This window comes from Morus notabilis, unplaced genomic scaffold, assembly GCF_000414095.1.
Source record: "Morus notabilis unplaced genomic scaffold, ASM41409v2 Scaffold449, whole genome shotgun sequence".
In the NCBI taxonomy this organism is placed as follows: Eukaryota; Viridiplantae; Streptophyta; class Magnoliopsida; order Rosales; family Moraceae; genus Morus; species Morus notabilis.
Window position 1 is genome coordinate 70,303 of NW_010357144.1, and position 19,168 is coordinate 89,470.

Below are 19,168 nucleotides of genomic sequence, written 5' to 3' on the forward strand. Positions count from 1 at the left end.
CTTTCCCTCAAACCCCAAAAGTTAAAAAAAAAAAAAAGGTTTATCGGTTATTTCTCTCTCTAAGATTTCTGAATCCTAATTTTTAATAAAACTCTCTCTCTCTCTCTCTCTCTCTCTCCGTTCCAATTCCGTTTGACTTCGGACTGTGTTTTTCCCCGGAGAGACCAGACCAGACAGTGACAAACGACAAGGCAGAGTTGTTGAAGAGAGAGGAGAGAGAAAATGGAGGGTCTTGGAGGTGGTGGTGGTGGAGCTCACTATAATCCTCGCACAGTCGAAGAGGTTTTCAGGGAATTCAAGGGCCGTAGAGCTGGAATGATCAAAGCTCTCACTACAGGTCCCTCTCTTTCACTCTCTCTTTGATTTCTTCCACTGTTTTCGGTTGTTCTGAGGAAAACCCAGAAAGGGAAAGCCTTGAAGATTGCTAAATTTTGTGTTTTGGGTCTCCGATATGAGGTGTTCTGTTTTTGGAACCCACTTAGTTTTTTAGCTTGGTTTTTCTCTCCCTCTCATACACGCTTAAATTGGTTGAACAAAGCATGTACAAAGTTTGTGAATTTTTCTGTTTGTATTTTTTTGTTCTTTTTACGGTTTGATTAGTGGGCTTAGTTCTTCTCCTTGACATGTTCATTTTGAAGCAGGTCAGTGATACATCTGGAAGGATTTTTGAATTTCCGTAAAGAAAAACATTGTTAATGCAAATGTAACGTTCTCGGGGTCGAAGTGGGTTTTTGCTGTTAGACTTGGATAATGGATATGCCTTTAGAAATCTTGTTGAAACTTGTGATTTGAACTTTGCTTTCCCAATATATAGTTTGAGTAGTGCTTTATACCCTTTGGTTTTTGTTGCTGCCGATGTTGAAGATTTCTATCAGCAATGTGATCCTGGTATTCTTCTTCTTCTTCTTAGTAGCTTTTACTCTGAGACGTATCTACATGCGTTGTAAGATGATATAAGATGATGATTGCCATTGTTGTTTTTGTTTCTATTGATACTCTTACTGCTAGTGTTAGTGTAGTTGTTTCATGATTGATTTGTCCTTGTAGTCATTTTATTGTCTCAACTTGGTTCTCCTTAGAAAGTTTTTATTTTTATTTTTATTTATTTTATCCTTCTTTTATACCTTCACGTATTTTAGAATGTTTCTTAGATCAAGTTTTGTTTCATGGCTAAGTTCTCTATTGAATAGGAATTACAAGTAGTTGTTCTTTTACTTCAACTTGGGACACATGGATGACGGATAATCTTTTGCAATCTGTTTGTAAATTTATTTATGAGTTATTTTGTAGATGGCTAAGTTCTCTATTGAATAGGAATTACAAGTAGTTGTTCTTTTGCTTCAACTTGGGACACATGGATGATGGATAATCTTTTGCAATCTGTTTGTAAATTTATTTATGAGTTATTTTGTACTTGCAGAGAAGGAGAATCTTTGCCTCTATGGATTTCCCAGCGAGCAATGGGAAGTTAACTTACCCGCCGAAGAGGTGCCTCCAGAGCTGCCGGAGCCTGCGCTTGGTATTAACTTTGCGAGAGATGGAATGCAGGAAAAGGACTGGTTATCCTTGGTTGCTGTCCACAGTGATGCATGGCTACTTTCTGTTGCCTTTTATTTTGGCGCAAGATTTGGATTTGACAAGACAGACAGGTTATCTTGTACTTAAAATTTATCTTTCTTCAGTTTGGTCACTAATTAAAATTATTTGACTCGATTTAAGGCTTGTTGTTGTTGTTGATAGTTCTACACATTAAAGTAGCAAAACGAATACGTTTTTGTGATGCAGGAAGCGACTTTTCAATATGATAAATGATCTTCCAACAATATTTGAAGTCGTGACGGGTGCTGCAAAGAAACAAGTAAAGGAGAAGTCATCAGCAAATCATGGTAGCAACAAATCCAAGTCAAACTCCAAGGTGAGGAGGACATTTCATCCATCTTTTACTATTGTTAAAAATAATTCAGGACTATGTATTCTCGGTATTATTTTCCAATATATTTTCATCTGCTTCTCATTTTTCCTGGTGAAAAAGCAGAAGGGGTCAGAATCTCAAGTGAAACAGTCGAAACCATTGCCGCCAAAGGATGAGGATGAGGTCTTGGACGAAGAAGATGGAGACGAGCATGGTGAAACATTATGTGGGGCATGTGGCGAAAATTATGCATCAGATGAGTTCTGGATCTGCTGTGACATCTGCGAGAAGTGGTTCCATGGCAAGTGTGTGAAGATCACCCCGGCAAGAGCTGAGCATATTAAGCAGTACAAGTGCCCATCATGCAGCAGCAATAAGCGAGCTCGCCCCTGATGCGGCCGTCCCAACGACAATTTGTATTTCTAGTTGTACTCTTCTCTGGGTGGAATCTGGCCTGCTAACTGATTTGCAAATTAGTCTTTCTTTCCTAGTCCTAGAATTGGTGCAAACTTGTGAAATTATACTTTAAAAAGGGGAATCCTAATTTTAGTACAGTACGATTACTTTGTAGGTTCTGGATGGTCCCTTGTTAATTTATTAGTACATTTGTGGCGCTCTTAATGTTTAAATAGAAAATTGTCTCACAAATCTGCGTCTTTATGATGGCGTAGGGCATGAAGAAAGCGCACTGTCGTTTTTCACCCCTGAAAGCGCACTGTCGTCGTTTATTGTTAAGACGACAATGCGTTATAATCTGTGAAATTCTCGGTGATTCAGTTTACCTACTCCTAGTCTTAGAAATATTCATTGGGGTTAATGATTAGCAATGAAAATTTGTCTAAAGGAAAACTAGAGTATATATTTTACCCCTGAAAGCGCACTGTCGTCGTTTATTGTTAAGACGACAATGCGTTATAATCTGTGAACTTCTCGGTGATTCAGTTTACCTACTCCTAGTCTTAGAAATATTCATTGGGGATAATGATTAGCAATGAAAATTTGTCTAAAGGAAAACTAGAGTATATATTTGAAAGACTAGCACACGGTACGTAAGCCGCAAGCCTTCGGACTTTAAAGCAAAGGAAATAGCTTCTATCCTGGGGTAAAAAAATTCTTTAAATAATTGTGGACCTAATTTTGATTTTTATAAAGTTTTTTTTTTTAGTTGTTATATTGTTTAATTTGATATTATTATGCCATTAGATGATGCGGGTAATTTTTTAGGGTTAAGCTTGCTTTCTAGATTTTTTTTTTCTCTTTTCTTGTGAGGGACATTAACCAGCAATAAAATTTTCGACAACCAATCGAATAACTAACACACTATAATATAATTTTGCGACATTAACCCATTTTTACTACCCTACCGTAATTTTTTTTCCCCAAAAATTTCCTTGCTTGAACAATTTTCTTTTGAGAAAAAATATGCTTCCAATATTGCTTCGTACTCTTTTTTTTTTTTTGGGGCAGGTGTTATCTTTAGGGTAGTGCAAGCTTTAATTTAAATCTAGTCAAAATCATATAAAAAAATATACAAAGCTGATTTATTTATTTTAAATAGTGTAATTAGTATTTTACTTTCTTTTTAAATAGGTAATTATGTTCCAAATTAAAGAGATATATTAATATTTTAAAAATTATAAAGTCCAATCATTTTTGTTTCCAACATGCTGTCGAGCTTTCTTTATGAATATGCATAAACTTAAGTTCTAGATAAGACAAAGTTGAAATAACGCCAGGCAAGGAAAAGAAACTGTTTCCATTTATGTAAAAGAGACCTGCAATGACTTGCATTGATCACCCATCATGCAGGCAGTCAACTTGAAGGAAGAAAAAAAAAAAAAGCCAAAAAGAGAAGAAAGATAGTTCATAAAAAAAAGATTACAGGATTAGACAAGGATCAAAGATTTGAGATGTAAAAAAGAAAAAAAGCACTTTTCTTTTACATCCGACACCCCAGTTGTCATTATTCAGTGCGTCAAAACCTCTTGATTCTTTGTGGAGAGCCGTTTCAGAAACTCATAGGTGGTGATCATTGTTGTTGCAGACATTGACATTGAAGCCCATCGAGGCCCCAAACCTCTGTAACAAGCTGTCCACCCTCCTTCCTTGATCAAGTTCCTCACTGTCTGTCCAATAGTCGGTCCGCGACGCCCGTTCTCATCGCCATCCAAAACTTGCAACCTCGTCTTGATGGTGTCTAGGGGCATTGTGATCAAGGCCGAAACGCCGCCCGCCATGGCTGCACTGACTCCCTGAACTGCCATTACCGTTTTCGAGTCTGGTCTAAACGTGAATACCCCATTCTCGCTACTCTCGTCATCCTTCTTAACAAAATAACAACCAAATCCACTCCAAACCAGCCTCTGAGCAACAGAATAAGAAGCCCACCAAACCGCATTCGACGGCGCGTATGTCAAAATTGATATCCCAAACCCTCTGTACAAACCCTTAGGACCGTCCGTGTTAAGAATCTTCCTAAACGCATCGATCCCGTTAAGATATTTACACGCCGAAGCATTAGGAAGTCTCGAATTTCCGCAACTTTGCACCATTAGTCTCTGGCTGATCACATCGACTGGAGTCCACACAAGCTGCGCAGCCACTGCCGCGCTCAACCCCGCAGTCGCATTGGCTATGGCCGCCGCCGTTGGTTCAGGAAGACCTAGCCGGACAGTGACAGTCCCCACATTGCTCTTGGTGACTTCGAGTGCCGCCATGTAAAGGGCTCGAGCTGGGATTGTTCCCATCAAAGAAGTCCCAAATCCTCTGTACAATGCCCTGAAACCCTCGTGCCTAACCAGCGAAAACGCCGTCTTGATGCTAGAAACTTGAGATTGAGCTACTTGTTGCCTGGTTTTCAACACCACAACGGGGTAAAGAGAAGCGGAAACACCCGAAAACAAGGCGGCGCCGAGGAAGAAGAACTTCGATTTATTGAGCATTTGCCAATCTATATCCGCCGGGACATGAATCTCTTGCGCCGATTCTTCCTCCGCGGAACGCAAATTCATCTTCGCCACTTTTCAAGCACCCAAAAAAGACTTCAAGAAATTCGATCAGATCTCAGTCTTAGATTCGTCGAACACCTTTTTATCCGCAAACGCCCCACAAAATTGGTTCAGTCGTCAATCCACTTTCTTGCCCTAACCTAATCTATCACTTTCTTTATGTACAACCTATCTGTACAAACTCCACAGACCAAAACAAGAAACCCTAACCGTATAGACTGTACACTTGCCAAAAAAAAACCTCAAAAAAGAAAAAAATCGATGCAAACAATTTCACATAAACTTGGAGAAAAAGAAAATCTTTTGAATCACTGAGTTAACGTTTTCTTCCTCCTGTGAAACCAAGTTTTGGATCGAGGATGAGCTACGATGGATCGATCTAACATGTTATTGTGCAAGAAAGTCATCAACCGAACTATCTTACCGGAAAGAGCATGATCACCGTCATCTTTCGAAGAATCTTGGTCGGAAAAGCTCGGATCACGCCGGAGAAAACGCAGGTTCCGATGAGAATCAGTACAGATGGAGAAATCTATTTACAGTTAAAGAGAGAGAGTAGAGTGGCACGATCAGTTCTTCTTGGTGTGAACAGCGTACAGAGAGAGAGGGAGGCGAGTAACCGGAGATGGTAGGTTTATATAGTAAGAGAGGCACCGGCAAAGAGGGAACAGGTGACAGAGAGGGGGAAACCGACACGTGTCGGTTCTGGATTAGGTTTTTCAAGAATCTGTTGTCGTTTGTTAATTTTTTTTATTTTTTTTATTTTGGGATTTTGTGTTTCGTTTGTCCTAGCTAGCTACACTGAATGACGTGTGAATCCTATCCATGCGAGGTTCAGTTTGTAATTCCCTACGGGAGGCCTCACCATACCATCGATACAATCTATCTATTATCATTTCTTTGATGGGCTCATTCGGTTCGTTAATTCGAGTTTTTAATTCGAATTGAGATGTGATATTGTGTGAGAGTTTTTTTCTGTAGCAAAAAAGTTAGATGTGACTGTTTCTGAGAGTTTTTTACTGTAGCAAAACTCAAATTCTAAACTCGAATCAGCGAAAAGAACGGGCCTGATTAAATGACTTAAAACCCTTTCAATGTCATGCATACAAATTAACATTAGATATTAGAAGCCTCAAATTTTTTTTCTTAAATTTTTAGTTGAGAATTAGCTCAATAAAAAATTTAAAAAATTAGATAAAGAACTGATTCATCCCATATATTAAATAATTATTGGTCGAACAATGTAAGAAGCTGCGACGTTCATACCAGATAATTGCTCTTTAGTTAGGTGGGCTATCTTGCATACTTGAATTCAGATAATAGGCTGATGAGAACGACTAAAGTTGGATCTGCTTCTTTGTCAAAAATAAAATAAAAATGAGAAAGTTTACTGTAGGGGGTGTACTTTTCCCCTACCGGTATGGAATCAATTATGATTTAGATAAAAATCAAACGGTGAAAAATGATGAAAGACTACCAAATGAGAATAAATCCATCAACAGTGATCGAAAATTGGAAGATTTGTGAGGCTCGAGGTCCTTCACGACAATCGAAGATATGCAAGTCTCGCAGCTCCTCTATGGCAACCGACAAGGCTTGAAGCGCGACGCTCAATCAAAGATCTCCGTGCAGCGGTGATGGAACATCAACTATTCGCGGATGGACTTAGGCTCATTTCTTACAGATCTGGCCGCGACGAATCCTCCATGTTGCCACCAGTGGTGGAACTTCCGGCGGCGGGCATGCCCGGTGCCCGAAAATTTTCAGGCACGGCGGGCAGGTGCCATTTGCCGCCCGTCCGTTGTATCTGGTCAGGCATGGGCTCGGGCAGCCCAGAAATGATCATTTCTCGACTGCCTGATGCCGGTGGAGGAGTCGTCGTCGCCATCCACCAGATTTTTTTTCAAATTTTCCGGTGTAACCCGAATTTGCCTGAATTTTTTTGATCGTTGCCCGAATTTTGCCTGATGCCCAAAAATGCCTGAATTTTTTTGACTGTTAGCCCGATTTCTGCCCAATTTTTGACCCAAACGGATCTTTCTGCCCGAACCCGACCGCCGCCCGATTTTTGCCTGAAAATTCAAACCCCAATGGCTAATTTTTTTACCGTTGCCCGACTGGCCGATTTTTTGCCCGACCAACCTGATTGCCCAAAATTTACTAGCCGTTGGACCCGAAAATTTGGGAGAAATTTTTTTTTTTCAAGCTAAAAAATTTCCTATAAATACTCCCCTCCCCCCAACCATTTTCCCCACTCAAAAACTCTCATTCTCTCTCAATTTCTCTCAATCTTTCTTAAATCTGTTGGCCCAAGGTTGAATACTCACATGTTTTGATGATCACAAACACAATGTATTATGTTTCTAATGATTCTATTTTGAGTTGTGTATTTAGTGTAATTAATGTTATAAATCAACTCAAGAAGCATTTTGTAGAATACAATACAAATACATTCAAGATTGACAAATGCAAATTGAGGAAGGAATTCAAGGCTTGAAGTGCTAAAATACCAAAGATCAAGAGCAAGTAAACAAAATCAAGCTGGACAAGTACTAATAGGTTTTTTAATATCTTCTTAGTCTTGTATTTGATTTTGACTCCATACTATCATGATTAATTCTTGTTTAGGCTCATGCACACACTCACATTATTCTTTAAAAATGAGACTAAACTCAGTGCATAATGACATTTGGCCTAAAAGTACAAATATGTAAAGATTTGAGGCAAATTAAGTGTCAACCGGTCGACCTACGTCGTCCGGTGACAGAGAAGGCTAAATGCACCAGTCGACTGGTGATGCCTCAACCGGTCAACCGTTCCGATCAACCGATTCTGTTCAACAGACACTCAATAAGAATGTTGAACAGCACGAATTCAAATTTGTCTCAACCGGTCAACCGCTTCGGTCGACCGGTACTGGATAAACGGGCAAAAATATGACCGTTGGCAAGAGAGGTTAAATAGAGAAAAGTCATTTTTCTCAACAGTTGATTTTGCGAAAAACAGAGAACGAATTCAAAGCTTCAAAAATCAAAAAGAGAGTTCTCCATTGTGTCTATATAATCATCATCTTCTCTAAATCCTTAACTCTCTTACACATAATTGAGCCTACCTTGAATTATCTTGTGATAGTGTGAGTTCATCATCTCCTAGTGATTTCAATTGTGTAAAACCATTGTTAGGAGAGTAAAACTAAGTGCTTCACTACTCATAAGCATTACTTTGGTATTGGATTACTTGGTTGGTCGATCTCTGTGGAAAATCAACATTGTGTAAGAGGTTAGGCGAAGCCTCAGGTAGAAAGATTCGTCTTCTTGTAAGAGGAGTGATCGTGCCGGAAAGTCGATCGAATAGTGAAAGAGGTCGAGAGGCGGAATATCTCGGCGACAGTGGATGTAGGCAAATTTATTTGTCGAACCACTATAAATCTCGTTTGCATCTCTCTAACTCTATCTCTTTAATTTTCGCACTTTAAATTTGATTGCTGACATTGATTGGTTTAAGTCGTCGTGATAAGTTTATTGAACTCTTTTTATGATATTAGATTGGTCCATCCTGTGTACATCAAGTGGTTGTGCTATTGCATTAACTTACATAATTTTCTGTACACCAAGTGTTTGATAAAAGTACCTTGTTCAATTAATTGTCTATATTTACTTTTAATCTTCGAATAATCGTATAAACTCTCAAAAAATATTCAAAACCCAATTCACCCCCTTCTTGGGTAGCCTTATTCGGGACAACAAAATCTCTCTCAAATCTCTCTTAATCTCGCTTAAATCTCTCCCGACCTCTCTTTATCTCTCTCAAAACGCTCTCAATCTCTCTTATTTTTCATAATGGCTTCTTTTGGTTATGGTGGTGATATTCCCATTGATGCCCAATTCAACATCAAAGAAGAGCAATTTCCTAATGTTATTCAAACGCAGGAATCGCATACTGAATTTAGGGTTGTTGAGGAAACTGCAAATTTGACCCTTGGTGGACGTACTAGAGGTCATGGACGTAATGGTGGTGGCACTGATGGGCATGGAGGAGAGGCAAGCGGTAGTGCTAGTGCAAGTGTTGCAAGTTCTAAGAATAACTGCAAGCGCACCTCAGCAGTTTAGGAGCACAACAACTCATTCGAGGAGGTTGACAATAACGGTAACATTAAATACGTAGCTCAATGTAAATATTGTGGTGAGAAATTATAGGGTAACACTATTCACGACACTACACACTTAAGAAGACACTCTGAAAAGTGTCTTCAAAAGCAAGGAGGCGGAGCCGATCTACACCAAACGCAATTATCGTTTGACCGCCAAACCGGCGGTCTAAGCACGTGGAAATACGATCCGCAAGTTGATCGTATGGAAATGACACGATTAATAGCCACATTAGATCAACCACTTAGTTTTACTGAACAAAGAAATTGGCAGCATTATATTGAAATTGTACATAATCCTAATGCACAATTTTTTTTTCTAGAACTACTATTAGGAAAGATGCATTAAAATTATATAAACAAGAAAAGGAAGCATTAATCAACCTTCTACACTCTACTAGTGGTTGCATTGCATTAACGGCGGATATTTGGTCTGCCGTTGCCAACAAAGATTACTTAGCTGTAACCGGACAATATTATAAAGGTTTTGATTTAGATAAGAGAATCTTAGATTTTAAATGTGTTATAGGATCACATACTGCCAATTTAATATATAACACAATTTTATCTGTCATTGATGAATATAGTTTAAGAGATAGAATAATGGTCATAACATTAGATAATGCAACTGCACATACTAAAGCAATAGAACTTTTTGAAAATGATTCAAGTTTAATCGGTAATAATGATATATTTCACCAATGATGTGCATGTCATATAATTAATTTAATAGTAAAATCTGGTGTAAAATCAATGTTAGGTCATATTAAAAGAATTAGAGATAACATTGCTTGGATTCAAGGCAGTAATTAAAGAGTACAAAATTAGTTTAGATTTCTACAAGCATATAATCAAAATCTTAGAGCATTAGCCTTAGATATGCCCATAAGATGGAACTCCACTTATATAATGCTTGAACAATGCATCCCCTATAAAGATGCTATAACAAATTATGTTAGTGCAAAATTAGGAGCATGATTTATAGATGAAACTGACTGGCAAAATGCCGAACTCTTGTATAACTTTTTAGGTAGATTTCACGAAGTTACCTTAAAGCTTAGTGAAACTTATTACTCAACGTCACCATTAGCGTTAGGAGAACTTTTAAGAATGTCTATTTTATTTAGTGAATTTAGGACACACGAGGTTTTAGGAGTTCCTATCGCCTCTATGGAAAAGAAGTTTAAAAAATATTGGTCTAAATTACCCATGTTGTATGGTTTTGGTGTTATTTTTGACCCTAGATTAAAATTAGAAGGTTTAGAAAGTGGATTAGATAACTTAGGTGAATTTTTAGCTATCGACACTACTGACCAATTTCCTATTATAAAGGAAAAAAATATTTTCTCTCTGTATCTCTTACGAAAGTAGGTTTAGAAACACACCTCGTGTAGAAGAACCGCAACAACGAGACGACAATCCTCATTCATTCTTGAATGTTTTCGGGTTGTCTAAGAAGAAGAAGAAGACGATGACTCAAGGTCAAGAAGAATCTGGGAGTGGATCTTCATCAAGAGGTGGCGGCGGATTCAACGAGTTAATGTTGTACCTGAGTGAGGGCTTAATTGTAGACAGTAATGAAATATTTGATTTGGTTGAGTGAGGGCACGAGCATTAACTTGGCCGATCCTAACACAACTGGGAATGGATATTTTTTTGATCCCGGTCTCCACTGTTGCAGCCAAACAAGCATTCAGTACAACCGGCCGAATACTTGAAGAACGGATAAACGCATTGCAGCAGGATATTGTTGAAGCTTTGGTGTGCATCAAGGATTGAGACCATTCCGACTAACGCTTACATGATACAATCTCACCGGCAAGCTAAGAATGGATTGACGAATTTAATAGGTTAACTTTTAATTTTCAAGACGATCATTCTACTTCAAATTAAATTTTATTATTGTAATTTGTAAATATTTATTTACTTTGTAATTTCTAATTTGTATAGTGTTATTATAATCTTGTATAGACTTTGTAAGTTCATCAAATTTGTAATTCGTCCCACAATGATTGCACTCTTTTTTCCGTACCAAGTTTTTATCCCAATTGGGTTTTTCTTGGTAAGGTTTTTAACGAGGAAATCATGAATTACAAATTTAAAAATCAATAAAGAAATAATTTTTTTATATAGTTCGTGTGTTCATTTCAAATTTTAAATTATAATATATATACAATATATATATATATACACATTATACAATATAAAAATATAATATAAATTTTTTTTAAAAATTCGGGCAGTTGGTCGAGCAACGGGCAGCCCGATCGGGCACGAGTAACCAATTGCTGCCCGAAGCCCATCCATGAAGAAATTCGGGTCGGGTCGGGCAGCCTAAATTTTCGGGCAATTCGGGTTCGGTAATCGGGTAAAAATTCAGATTTTCGGTGGTCGCGGGCGGCCCGTCTAAAGTTTTAGCACTAGTTGCCACTGCCACATGAGAGGGGATCTCCGAATCATTGGTTGACTAATATGTTTCCATAATGTGAAAGATCGACCATTGGTGAAAGAATAGTAAAAAGAAGAAGTTTCGTTATTCAAAATATAAGGTAAATATGATATTAATCAATATTTTAAAAAATAACTTTAAAATTTTTAAAATCTTTCTATAACCAATATTTTATTATGCATTATTCTATACAAAGAAGAAAGATTCAATATATCTTTTGCAGATTCCGTCATTCAATTCAAATTTTAGAATATATTGCCGCATCAACAAAATGAACAATATCATTAGAAGAACAAAAAAACATAAATCGTATAACCATTGTAGAATTACGAGTGTTAGACCCCTTTCAAAATCAGGTAAATATTTCTTAAATATAATTTATTTCATTTCTTATTTATATAAAATGAATTGAAAAAAATTCTTTTTCTATTCTACAAGAAAAAAGATACACAGTAAGAGCAACTATTATCAAAATTGATGCATACGAAAGATGAATCTATTATGTATGTACAAAATGTTATAGATAAGTAAAAGAATCAAGAACATCTTAATGGTGTGATACAGATAGATATTTATCCACAATGCCATTTACTTGGTAATAAAGTTTATTACAAAAATAACAATTTTTTTTTATAATTATAATATAAACATATTTTTATTTCTAAACAGGTACAAAATCAATGTACACATTAAAGATAACACAGAAAGAGCAAATGTAAGCATGTTTGGCAAAACAATGCAATCGCTCATAAATAAAGCTTGCTCTACACTCACTTTTGAGGAAGGCTACACCGATCGCTATATAATTCCTCGCATCCTAGAACAAATCATAGGAATATTAAAAATATTTGTTATCCAATTCCGTAATCAAGGTGCATTTATTGACACAATTATTTTAAAAATTTTCAACGATAATGAACTTCTGCCATACTTACCTCCAACAATATCAGCATCCTCGAGAGGAACCCCATCAGTTTCAAACCTGCTTACAATCAAGAATGTCGAACCAACGTAAACAACTATTCATATCTTTTTTTAAAAGCTTAATAGAACATCAGTTATAATATAATAATATTTATTATTATTACATTACAGTAATCGCCATCAGCCTGTTTCAATACAACCTGAGTCTACCTCTTTCATTAGCTCTTCGAAAAAAACCAATCAGGTAATACTATTCTTTATATATTAAAACAATTATTTCATTCAAAATAAAAAAGTTTATTACCATCGCTTAGAATATATTAACGACTAATATTTATTTTCTGTCTTTCTTTATTGCAGCTTTGAGGAAACGAAGAAAAAAAATAAAGAAGAATAATCAACAAGTCTTACAAAATATATATGTAAATATATATACACACAAATATGTAAATAAATAGGTATATGTATGTAATGAACTCACCACAACTTGGAAACTGAACTTTAATCATATACCATCTTTTGTGTTAGCTTTTAAATATCATTTCTATACTCTGTTTTTGTAAAATATGTAACAACATAATCATCATTTTGTAATTAATTATTATATTATTTACTCTAATTTAATCATTAAATAACTAAATAAATATCTGTGCAATAGCACGGATAACCCACTAGTTCTGACCTGAGGGAAGGCAATAAAGTGCCTAAAAACCAGACATTAAGAAAAATGACAGTATCAATTGTCGTCTTAGGAAACTAATTTATCTGAACTTACATGTGATTGTAGGGGCGGTAATTTGTGTTAAGTGTTAGTATCGTATTTTGGTAATTTCTTTCTAAATTTTTACTAAATTTAAACACAACTTACGACTCTACTTTTCTTTCTTTCTTATTTTGAAAATTGCAACATAAATACGATATGGTCACTTTAGAGGTCGACTCAACATAAAATTTACTCGTGGACATGAGATTGACACTTAAACTATAAACTTTTGTTGATATTTTTAAGTACATTATAAAAATAAAAAATTATAACATGCTAAATTAATATGATAACATGTATCAAAATCAAGCAAATAAGAGCATACGATCATGAGAACAACAATTATAAAAGGTAAAAATCTCGACACATACACTCTACGGGGTATTTATCTCATTTTTTAAAATATATAATGTAAAATATATATTTAAAAGCCATGAGCCTAATGTCATGTTCAGGTTAAACAATTTAGGCCGGGTAATAATAATAAATACTTAACAGTCTGCAGAATTTGTATATATGATGATGTTAATTAGTGTCAAAACTGCCAATTAGTCATATTTAATTTTGCGGATTAAGTACGACTGAAAATGAGAACGTGCGTTTTTTATGATATGATATGATCAACAGTATGGACACTAGGTAACAGAAGCTTAAAGACTTTTACTGATCACTATACTAATTATGCGGATTAAGTACGACAGAAAAAGAGAACTTGCACTTTTTATGATATGATATGATCAACAGTATGTACACTAGCTAACGGAAGCTTAAAGACATTCACTAATCACTATCCGTATGATGCAAAACTTTTATGATTTTAATTAGAAATTTTTTTTTTTTTGATATAGTATACAAAAATGTTTTGTTGGTACGTTATATATGTGCTAAATATTGATTATGCTGCCCTTTTCATTGTGAATCTTTGGGCACAACACCTTATCAGAGCATCACCATTCAAAAGTAATTTAAATAATCTGACATTACTCAAGAGTAAAGAGCATTAAAAATATTTTTAATTGTGCCAGTCTGCTTAATCTGATATGTATTTATAACAGAATTTAGAAAAAATTACAAGACTAACCTTCTTGTTATTCTGATAGAATATAAAATATATCATACTAGAATATCAATGGCATAAATGATAAATTTTAAAATTGATGAAGAAAATAAAATAGTTTTACCCTTTTGATGGCACTCATAATTTTTTTTTGTAAAATTTAACATTCGAAACCCGTTATAGAAATCTATAAGATCGGATGAATTGTTAATTATCTCAATTTGTTTTAACATGACTGCTAAATGCGAAATGGAGTTTCCTCCAGTATGGGCATGAAAATTTTCTACAAGAGTAACAAGTACTAATCGAGAAAATTAATTTAGAATCTTATCAGAATTAATTATTATTAAAATATAGTCTAAAAAGAACAGTTAAAATGTTAATTAATCTTTTCTATTTATTTTGGTAGAAGATTAAAAAATCTTTTCTATTTATTTCGTAATATGTTTTCTAGTAGTGCTTGTTTCATTCGCTATTTTCCGCTGCTATTCATATGACTGGCAAATATTAACTAGCGATAGCATTTGGGAATAAATGATTTCCAGAGAGAGAGAGAGAGAGAGAGAGAATTAAGAAAGAGAAATTCTTAAGAATTCTGAATGAATTTTCACTTCTTCATTAAATGAATTGTACAGAGAAATCTAACGTAAATACAGCTACAAGTTGCTAAGTTAACCAATCGTTGGCTAACACATGTAATTGCGAAACTAATTAAAAACACTAGTTACAACTAACTATCAGCTATTCTATTAAGCTCTAACTAATTAACCAAATCAGTTATTACTGCTAACATCGAGAGACATATATCTCTCTGTCAGTGTAATGTACAGATTCTATGCTTACAATTTACAAGGGTTAACCATAAATTAGAGCATAATTTTCACTTGAATGAAGTATCTATTTACCAAGAAAAAAAAAAAAAAACGATGGTCAAGACAATAACTATTAAAGTAATTGTGTTTTCTTATTGTCCATCTTTATTCTTCAGCTCACACAGCTTAAAAAAAAAAAAAAACACACATACACACACACAATTGTCAACTCATAAACATGAACAATCTCTGCACCTTAGCAAATTTCTAACTGCCGTTTGAATCTCTTAGCAAGCGCCAACAAACACAGCTTGTCGGGCCTTAACCTCTTAACAATCAAAACCCAACACAGAAACCGAACCGAGTGGAACAGCCCGATGAGCCCAAGAAGTATACTCCAGGCATAAAACGACACATTGTCGATCGAAAGCACCGGCTTGATGATGTCATCAGGCGTGACCAAGTACAAGCCTTGGAGGAACGTGAGCGCCATGAACGTGAGGGCCACGCACATCGCCACCGTCAGAATCCACGTGCCGAACTTGTTCCCCATCGGAACGCCGCTGATCAGGAGAAGAATCACGCCCAGTGACGCCAGGAACGACGCGCTGTTGTACGCTATGAAAGTCTTGTAGTCGTCTCTGAAGTCGTCGGCGTATCCGAACACGGCGGTTCCGGCGATGCATATGTCGCTTTCGCTGCACCGGAACCTCGGGTTTTTAGTGCTGTTACGGTTGTTATCCCACACCCCGCCGGGAGGATTGACGGCACTCTGGAATGTTATCGTCGCGATCACCGTCGCCACCACCATTAGCGAGTTGTGCGTTTCTTGGGTCAAAATCGTGCCCTCGGACTTCACGTGTTTAACCCATTTTCTCCACCACTTGGATAATTTGTTCTCGATTACGGACGGCTTGGTCGTTGGTTCTGGTGTGCTGATCTTGAGATGATCACAATCTCGGAGCTTTTCTCGGGTTTCGATTCCTGTGTCGGCGTTCGTGAGGATCCGTTGGATTTGAAGGGCTTTGAAGTCTGGCGGGAAGGGCTCTAGCATGTCTGAGGCTTTGAGTTCTTTGTTGTTGAGGGTGTTTTCTGCTGCTGCTTTTACACCAGGTATCGATAACAAGTACTTAACAATCTGCAGAATTTGTATATATGACGATGCTAATTAGTGTAAAAAGTGTCAATTAATCATATTTAATTAGGCTGATTAAGTATTACTGAAAATGAGAACGTGCATTTTTTATGATAATAATAGAATTTAGAGAAAAGTACAAGAATAACCATTTTATTCCATCATTCTATTATTCATGCCATTAAAAAAAATATTCTGATAGAATATTATTAAAATATCGTGTAGAAAAAAAATATTCTGTAGAAGATGAAAGATATTCTCTTAAAATATCAATATCATAGATGATAAATTTTGAAATTGATGGAAAAAATATAATAGTTTTATCTTTTTGGTGGCATTCTTAAAAATTTCTCTAGAATTTAACATTCAGATATGCCCGTTATAGAAATCTATAGGATCCGATGAATGGTCAATTACCTCAGTTTTCTTTAGCATGACTGCTAAATGCAAAATGGTGTTTCCTCCAGTATGCTCTTTTGAATTGAGGAAGTCTGCATTGTGATAACCAACTGATTTCACCAACACCTTGAGAGCCTCCAAATGGTTGTACTGAACACACAAGTGGAGAACTGTTTCTCCATCAGGAAGTACTTCGAAAATCGACCTCTGTTGTGCGCTAACGAGTAGCTCAATCACGTCGACATGGCCTCTCATGGCTGCATAATGGAGAGGTATTCTGCCACATTCATCTTTTGCCAAGCACATGATATCAGGATCCTGGTTTTGTTGCAGCAATGCTTGGACTATCTCGGTGTGGCCCTTGGCAGAAGCCAAGTGAAGTGGCGACCGTTTGAGGGAGTCCAACTCGAAAGTGAGTTTTGGTTCGAGAGCAATGAGCTGTTTGGTGAAATGAAGGTGGCCTAGCAAAGTTGAGATGTGTAAGGGAGTTTCAGTGAAAGTGGTGAGTGAAATCTTACTCAGAATTAATGGGTCCTTTCGGATCAACGAGTTCAAGGTGACTACTGACCCTTCTATTGATGCCTCGTAAAGCCTTGTTATTGTATCATCTTCCTCACTACTCCTTATTTCCATTGTTATTGTTGTTGTTGTTGTTTTTTTTTTTTTTTTTTTTTTTTTTTTTAATGGGTGCGTACTATGTATACCATTGATCTTGCCTCAAATGGTATATTAATATAAAAGAGTCCATTTGAACAAAATTGATCAGGAATATGTTCCTTGTAATCTACGGTCAAAAGTAAAGTCACATGCATATCAACTTTAGTGTAATTAGATTGTTGGAGAAGGTGAATAAAGACTACTGACAAGCAAGTGAAGATGATAACATAATCTAGGATCCGTTTGGTTCATGGGTTCAAATCATGGTTCATGATTTTAATTTTTGAAATTCAAATTTTTTTGACAGAAAAACACTATAGCAATCAAGAACTATGATTTGAATCATGCAGAATCTTTGAAACAAACGTCACCCTAATATTTATTTATTTTTTCCATCTGTAAAATTCCAGCTTCCACTTTTTCTATGGCTTGACAACTATTTTTTGGGTTCCAATTAGGAACTAAATAGGTGTTGATAAATGTTCAATTAATGTTCATCTCGGGTTTCAATTAAAGTTCAAACTTCAAAGGGTATTAAACGACAATCTCTCACAACTAAATGACATGCACACACACACACACAGATATATATATATATATATTTAGAATCTCATAATTTGTCTTTGTTCTGGCGCCATCCACCATATTCACTGCCGTAAAAGGAAAAAAAGAAATATATATATATATATATACACATATATAATGTATTTATATATAAATGCAAATTAGATGCTATGAATTATGTTTACCAATTGAGTCGGTGAACCCTTTTCAGATCGTAATATTTAGATATAGGTTCTATTCATTTTACCGATTCGAATTTAGAATTCGAGTTTTGTTACAGTAAAAAGCACTCTAAACAATCACACATAACTTCTTTGCTACAGTAAAAATTTTTCACATAAAGTCACATCTCAACTCAAATTAAAAATTTGAATTAACAAACTAAACATGCTTCTTTACTTGAAAGTTGAAGTTGTCGCTGGTGAAGTTGTTATAAGTTTAGTACTAATTTAGATATGTGCGATGAGCGTATTGAGTTGTAATTGAAATTTTTATAAGGTAAAATATGAATAACAACATATAAGAAACAATATGTATAAAAATAAATCACTTAAAAATTCAAAAAGAGACATATTAAAGGGTAACAGGCATATTCTACAGAAGAAAGGAACAAGCAATGTTTTACGCATTATTGTTGTGAAAAACACTCCAAGATGCATTGTGTTGCCCATTCTTACCGGATGGAGCAATACTGTAGAGTGCTTAATCACCACATATTAAAGAAACGACACTATGTCAATTGTCGTCCAAGGAAAACAATTATCCAAAACTTTCACGTAAAGCCTATTGATCTTGCTCAAATTTATCGGGTCCTTTTGGAGGAAAGTCACCTATTGACACTTGTATTGATGCATCTTTTTCTCCCCATTATTATTATTGCTCTGACGCTCTTTGAGTTTGGAAAATATGGCTTAGCCTTTCTATTAAATAATAATGAGTATATATACAAAGTGTATAAGATCTGATTAGGGTAGTTTTCTAATTCAAATTCAAATAAAAAGATATTTCTTATTCTAATATTCAAACTAGAAACAAGTTTAGACAAGGAAATTGGATCAATACGAAAATTTAAAATACAAATATTTTAATTTCTCTTATAATATGTTCACTTGAATGAAGTATTTATTTGTCCTTTGAGCAACGAAAAAAACAATGGTCAATAACGATTAGTCAAGTAATTGTGTTTTCTTCTTACATACATCTCTAGTCTTCAGCTCAAATAGCTAAAAGAAACACAATTGTCAACTCGCAAAATCAGGGTTATTACTTATTACATACATATCATTCCTTGCAGATATATATATATATATATATACATATATATATATATATATATATATA

At 35.6% G+C, this 19,168-nt stretch overlaps 3 protein-coding genes across 3 annotated transcripts; 1 reads left to right on the top strand and 2 right to left on the bottom strand.

The window, feature by feature from the left end:
* The first annotated feature begins 67 nt into the window (after positions 1–67).
* On the top strand, positions 68–2,605 carry LOC21396624 (PHD finger protein ALFIN-LIKE 4). The gene is made up of 5 exons (XM_024166744.1): positions 68–336; positions 855–888; positions 1,421–1,649; positions 1,786–1,915; positions 2,036–2,605. The coding sequence occupies exons 1-5, from the start codon at positions 223–225 to the stop codon at positions 2,303–2,305; spliced, it is 777 nt and encodes a 258-aa protein (XP_024022512.1). The 5' UTR covers positions 68–222; the 3' UTR covers positions 2,306–2,605.
* A 1,046-nt stretch (positions 2,606–3,651) lies between these two features.
* LOC21396625 (solute carrier family 25 member 44) lies at positions 3,652–5,508 on the bottom strand. The gene has a single exon (XM_010089389.2). It carries the CDS (start codon positions 4,921–4,923, stop codon positions 3,880–3,882), a length of 1,044 nt encoding a protein of 347 aa, XP_010087691.1. The 5' UTR covers positions 4,924–5,508; the 3' UTR covers positions 3,652–3,879.
* Positions 5,509–15,328: 9,820 nt separating this feature from the next.
* On the bottom strand, positions 15,329–17,239 carry LOC21396627 (ankyrin repeat-containing protein BDA1). Its single transcript, XM_010089391.1, has 2 exons — positions 16,625–17,239; positions 15,329–16,210 (listed from the first exon to the last, which is right to left on the bottom strand). Exons 1-2 carry the CDS (start codon positions 17,237–17,239, stop codon positions 15,329–15,331), a joined length of 1,497 nt encoding a protein of 498 aa, XP_010087693.1.
* Between the last annotated feature and the right edge of the window lie 1,929 nt (positions 17,240–19,168).

Excerpts from the sequence above, each read along its gene's own strand:
- LOC21396625 (XM_010089389.2), bottom strand. The coding sequence starts at position 4,923 with ATGAATTTGCGTTCCGCGGAGGAAGAATCGGCGCAAGAGATTCATGTC.
- LOC21396627 (XM_010089391.1), bottom strand. The coding sequence starts at position 17,239 with ATGGAAATAAGGAGTAGTGAGGAAGATGATACAATAACAAGGCTTTAC. Across the intron at positions 16,211-16,624 it reads TCATGCTAAAGAAAACTGAG|ATTGTTAAGTACTTGTTATC; the intron begins GTAATTGACCAT and ends CAAATTCTGCAG.
- LOC21396624 (XM_024166744.1), top strand. The coding sequence starts at position 223 with ATGGAGGGTCTTGGAGGTGGTGGTGGTGGAGCTCACTATAATCCTCGC. Across the intron at positions 337-854 it reads TGATCAAAGCTCTCACTACA|GATGTTGAAGATTTCTATCA; the intron begins GGTCCCTCTCTT and ends TTTGTTGCTGCC. Across the intron at positions 889-1,420 it reads CTATCAGCAATGTGATCCTG|AGAAGGAGAATCTTTGCCTC; the intron begins GTATTCTTCTTC and ends TTGTACTTGCAG.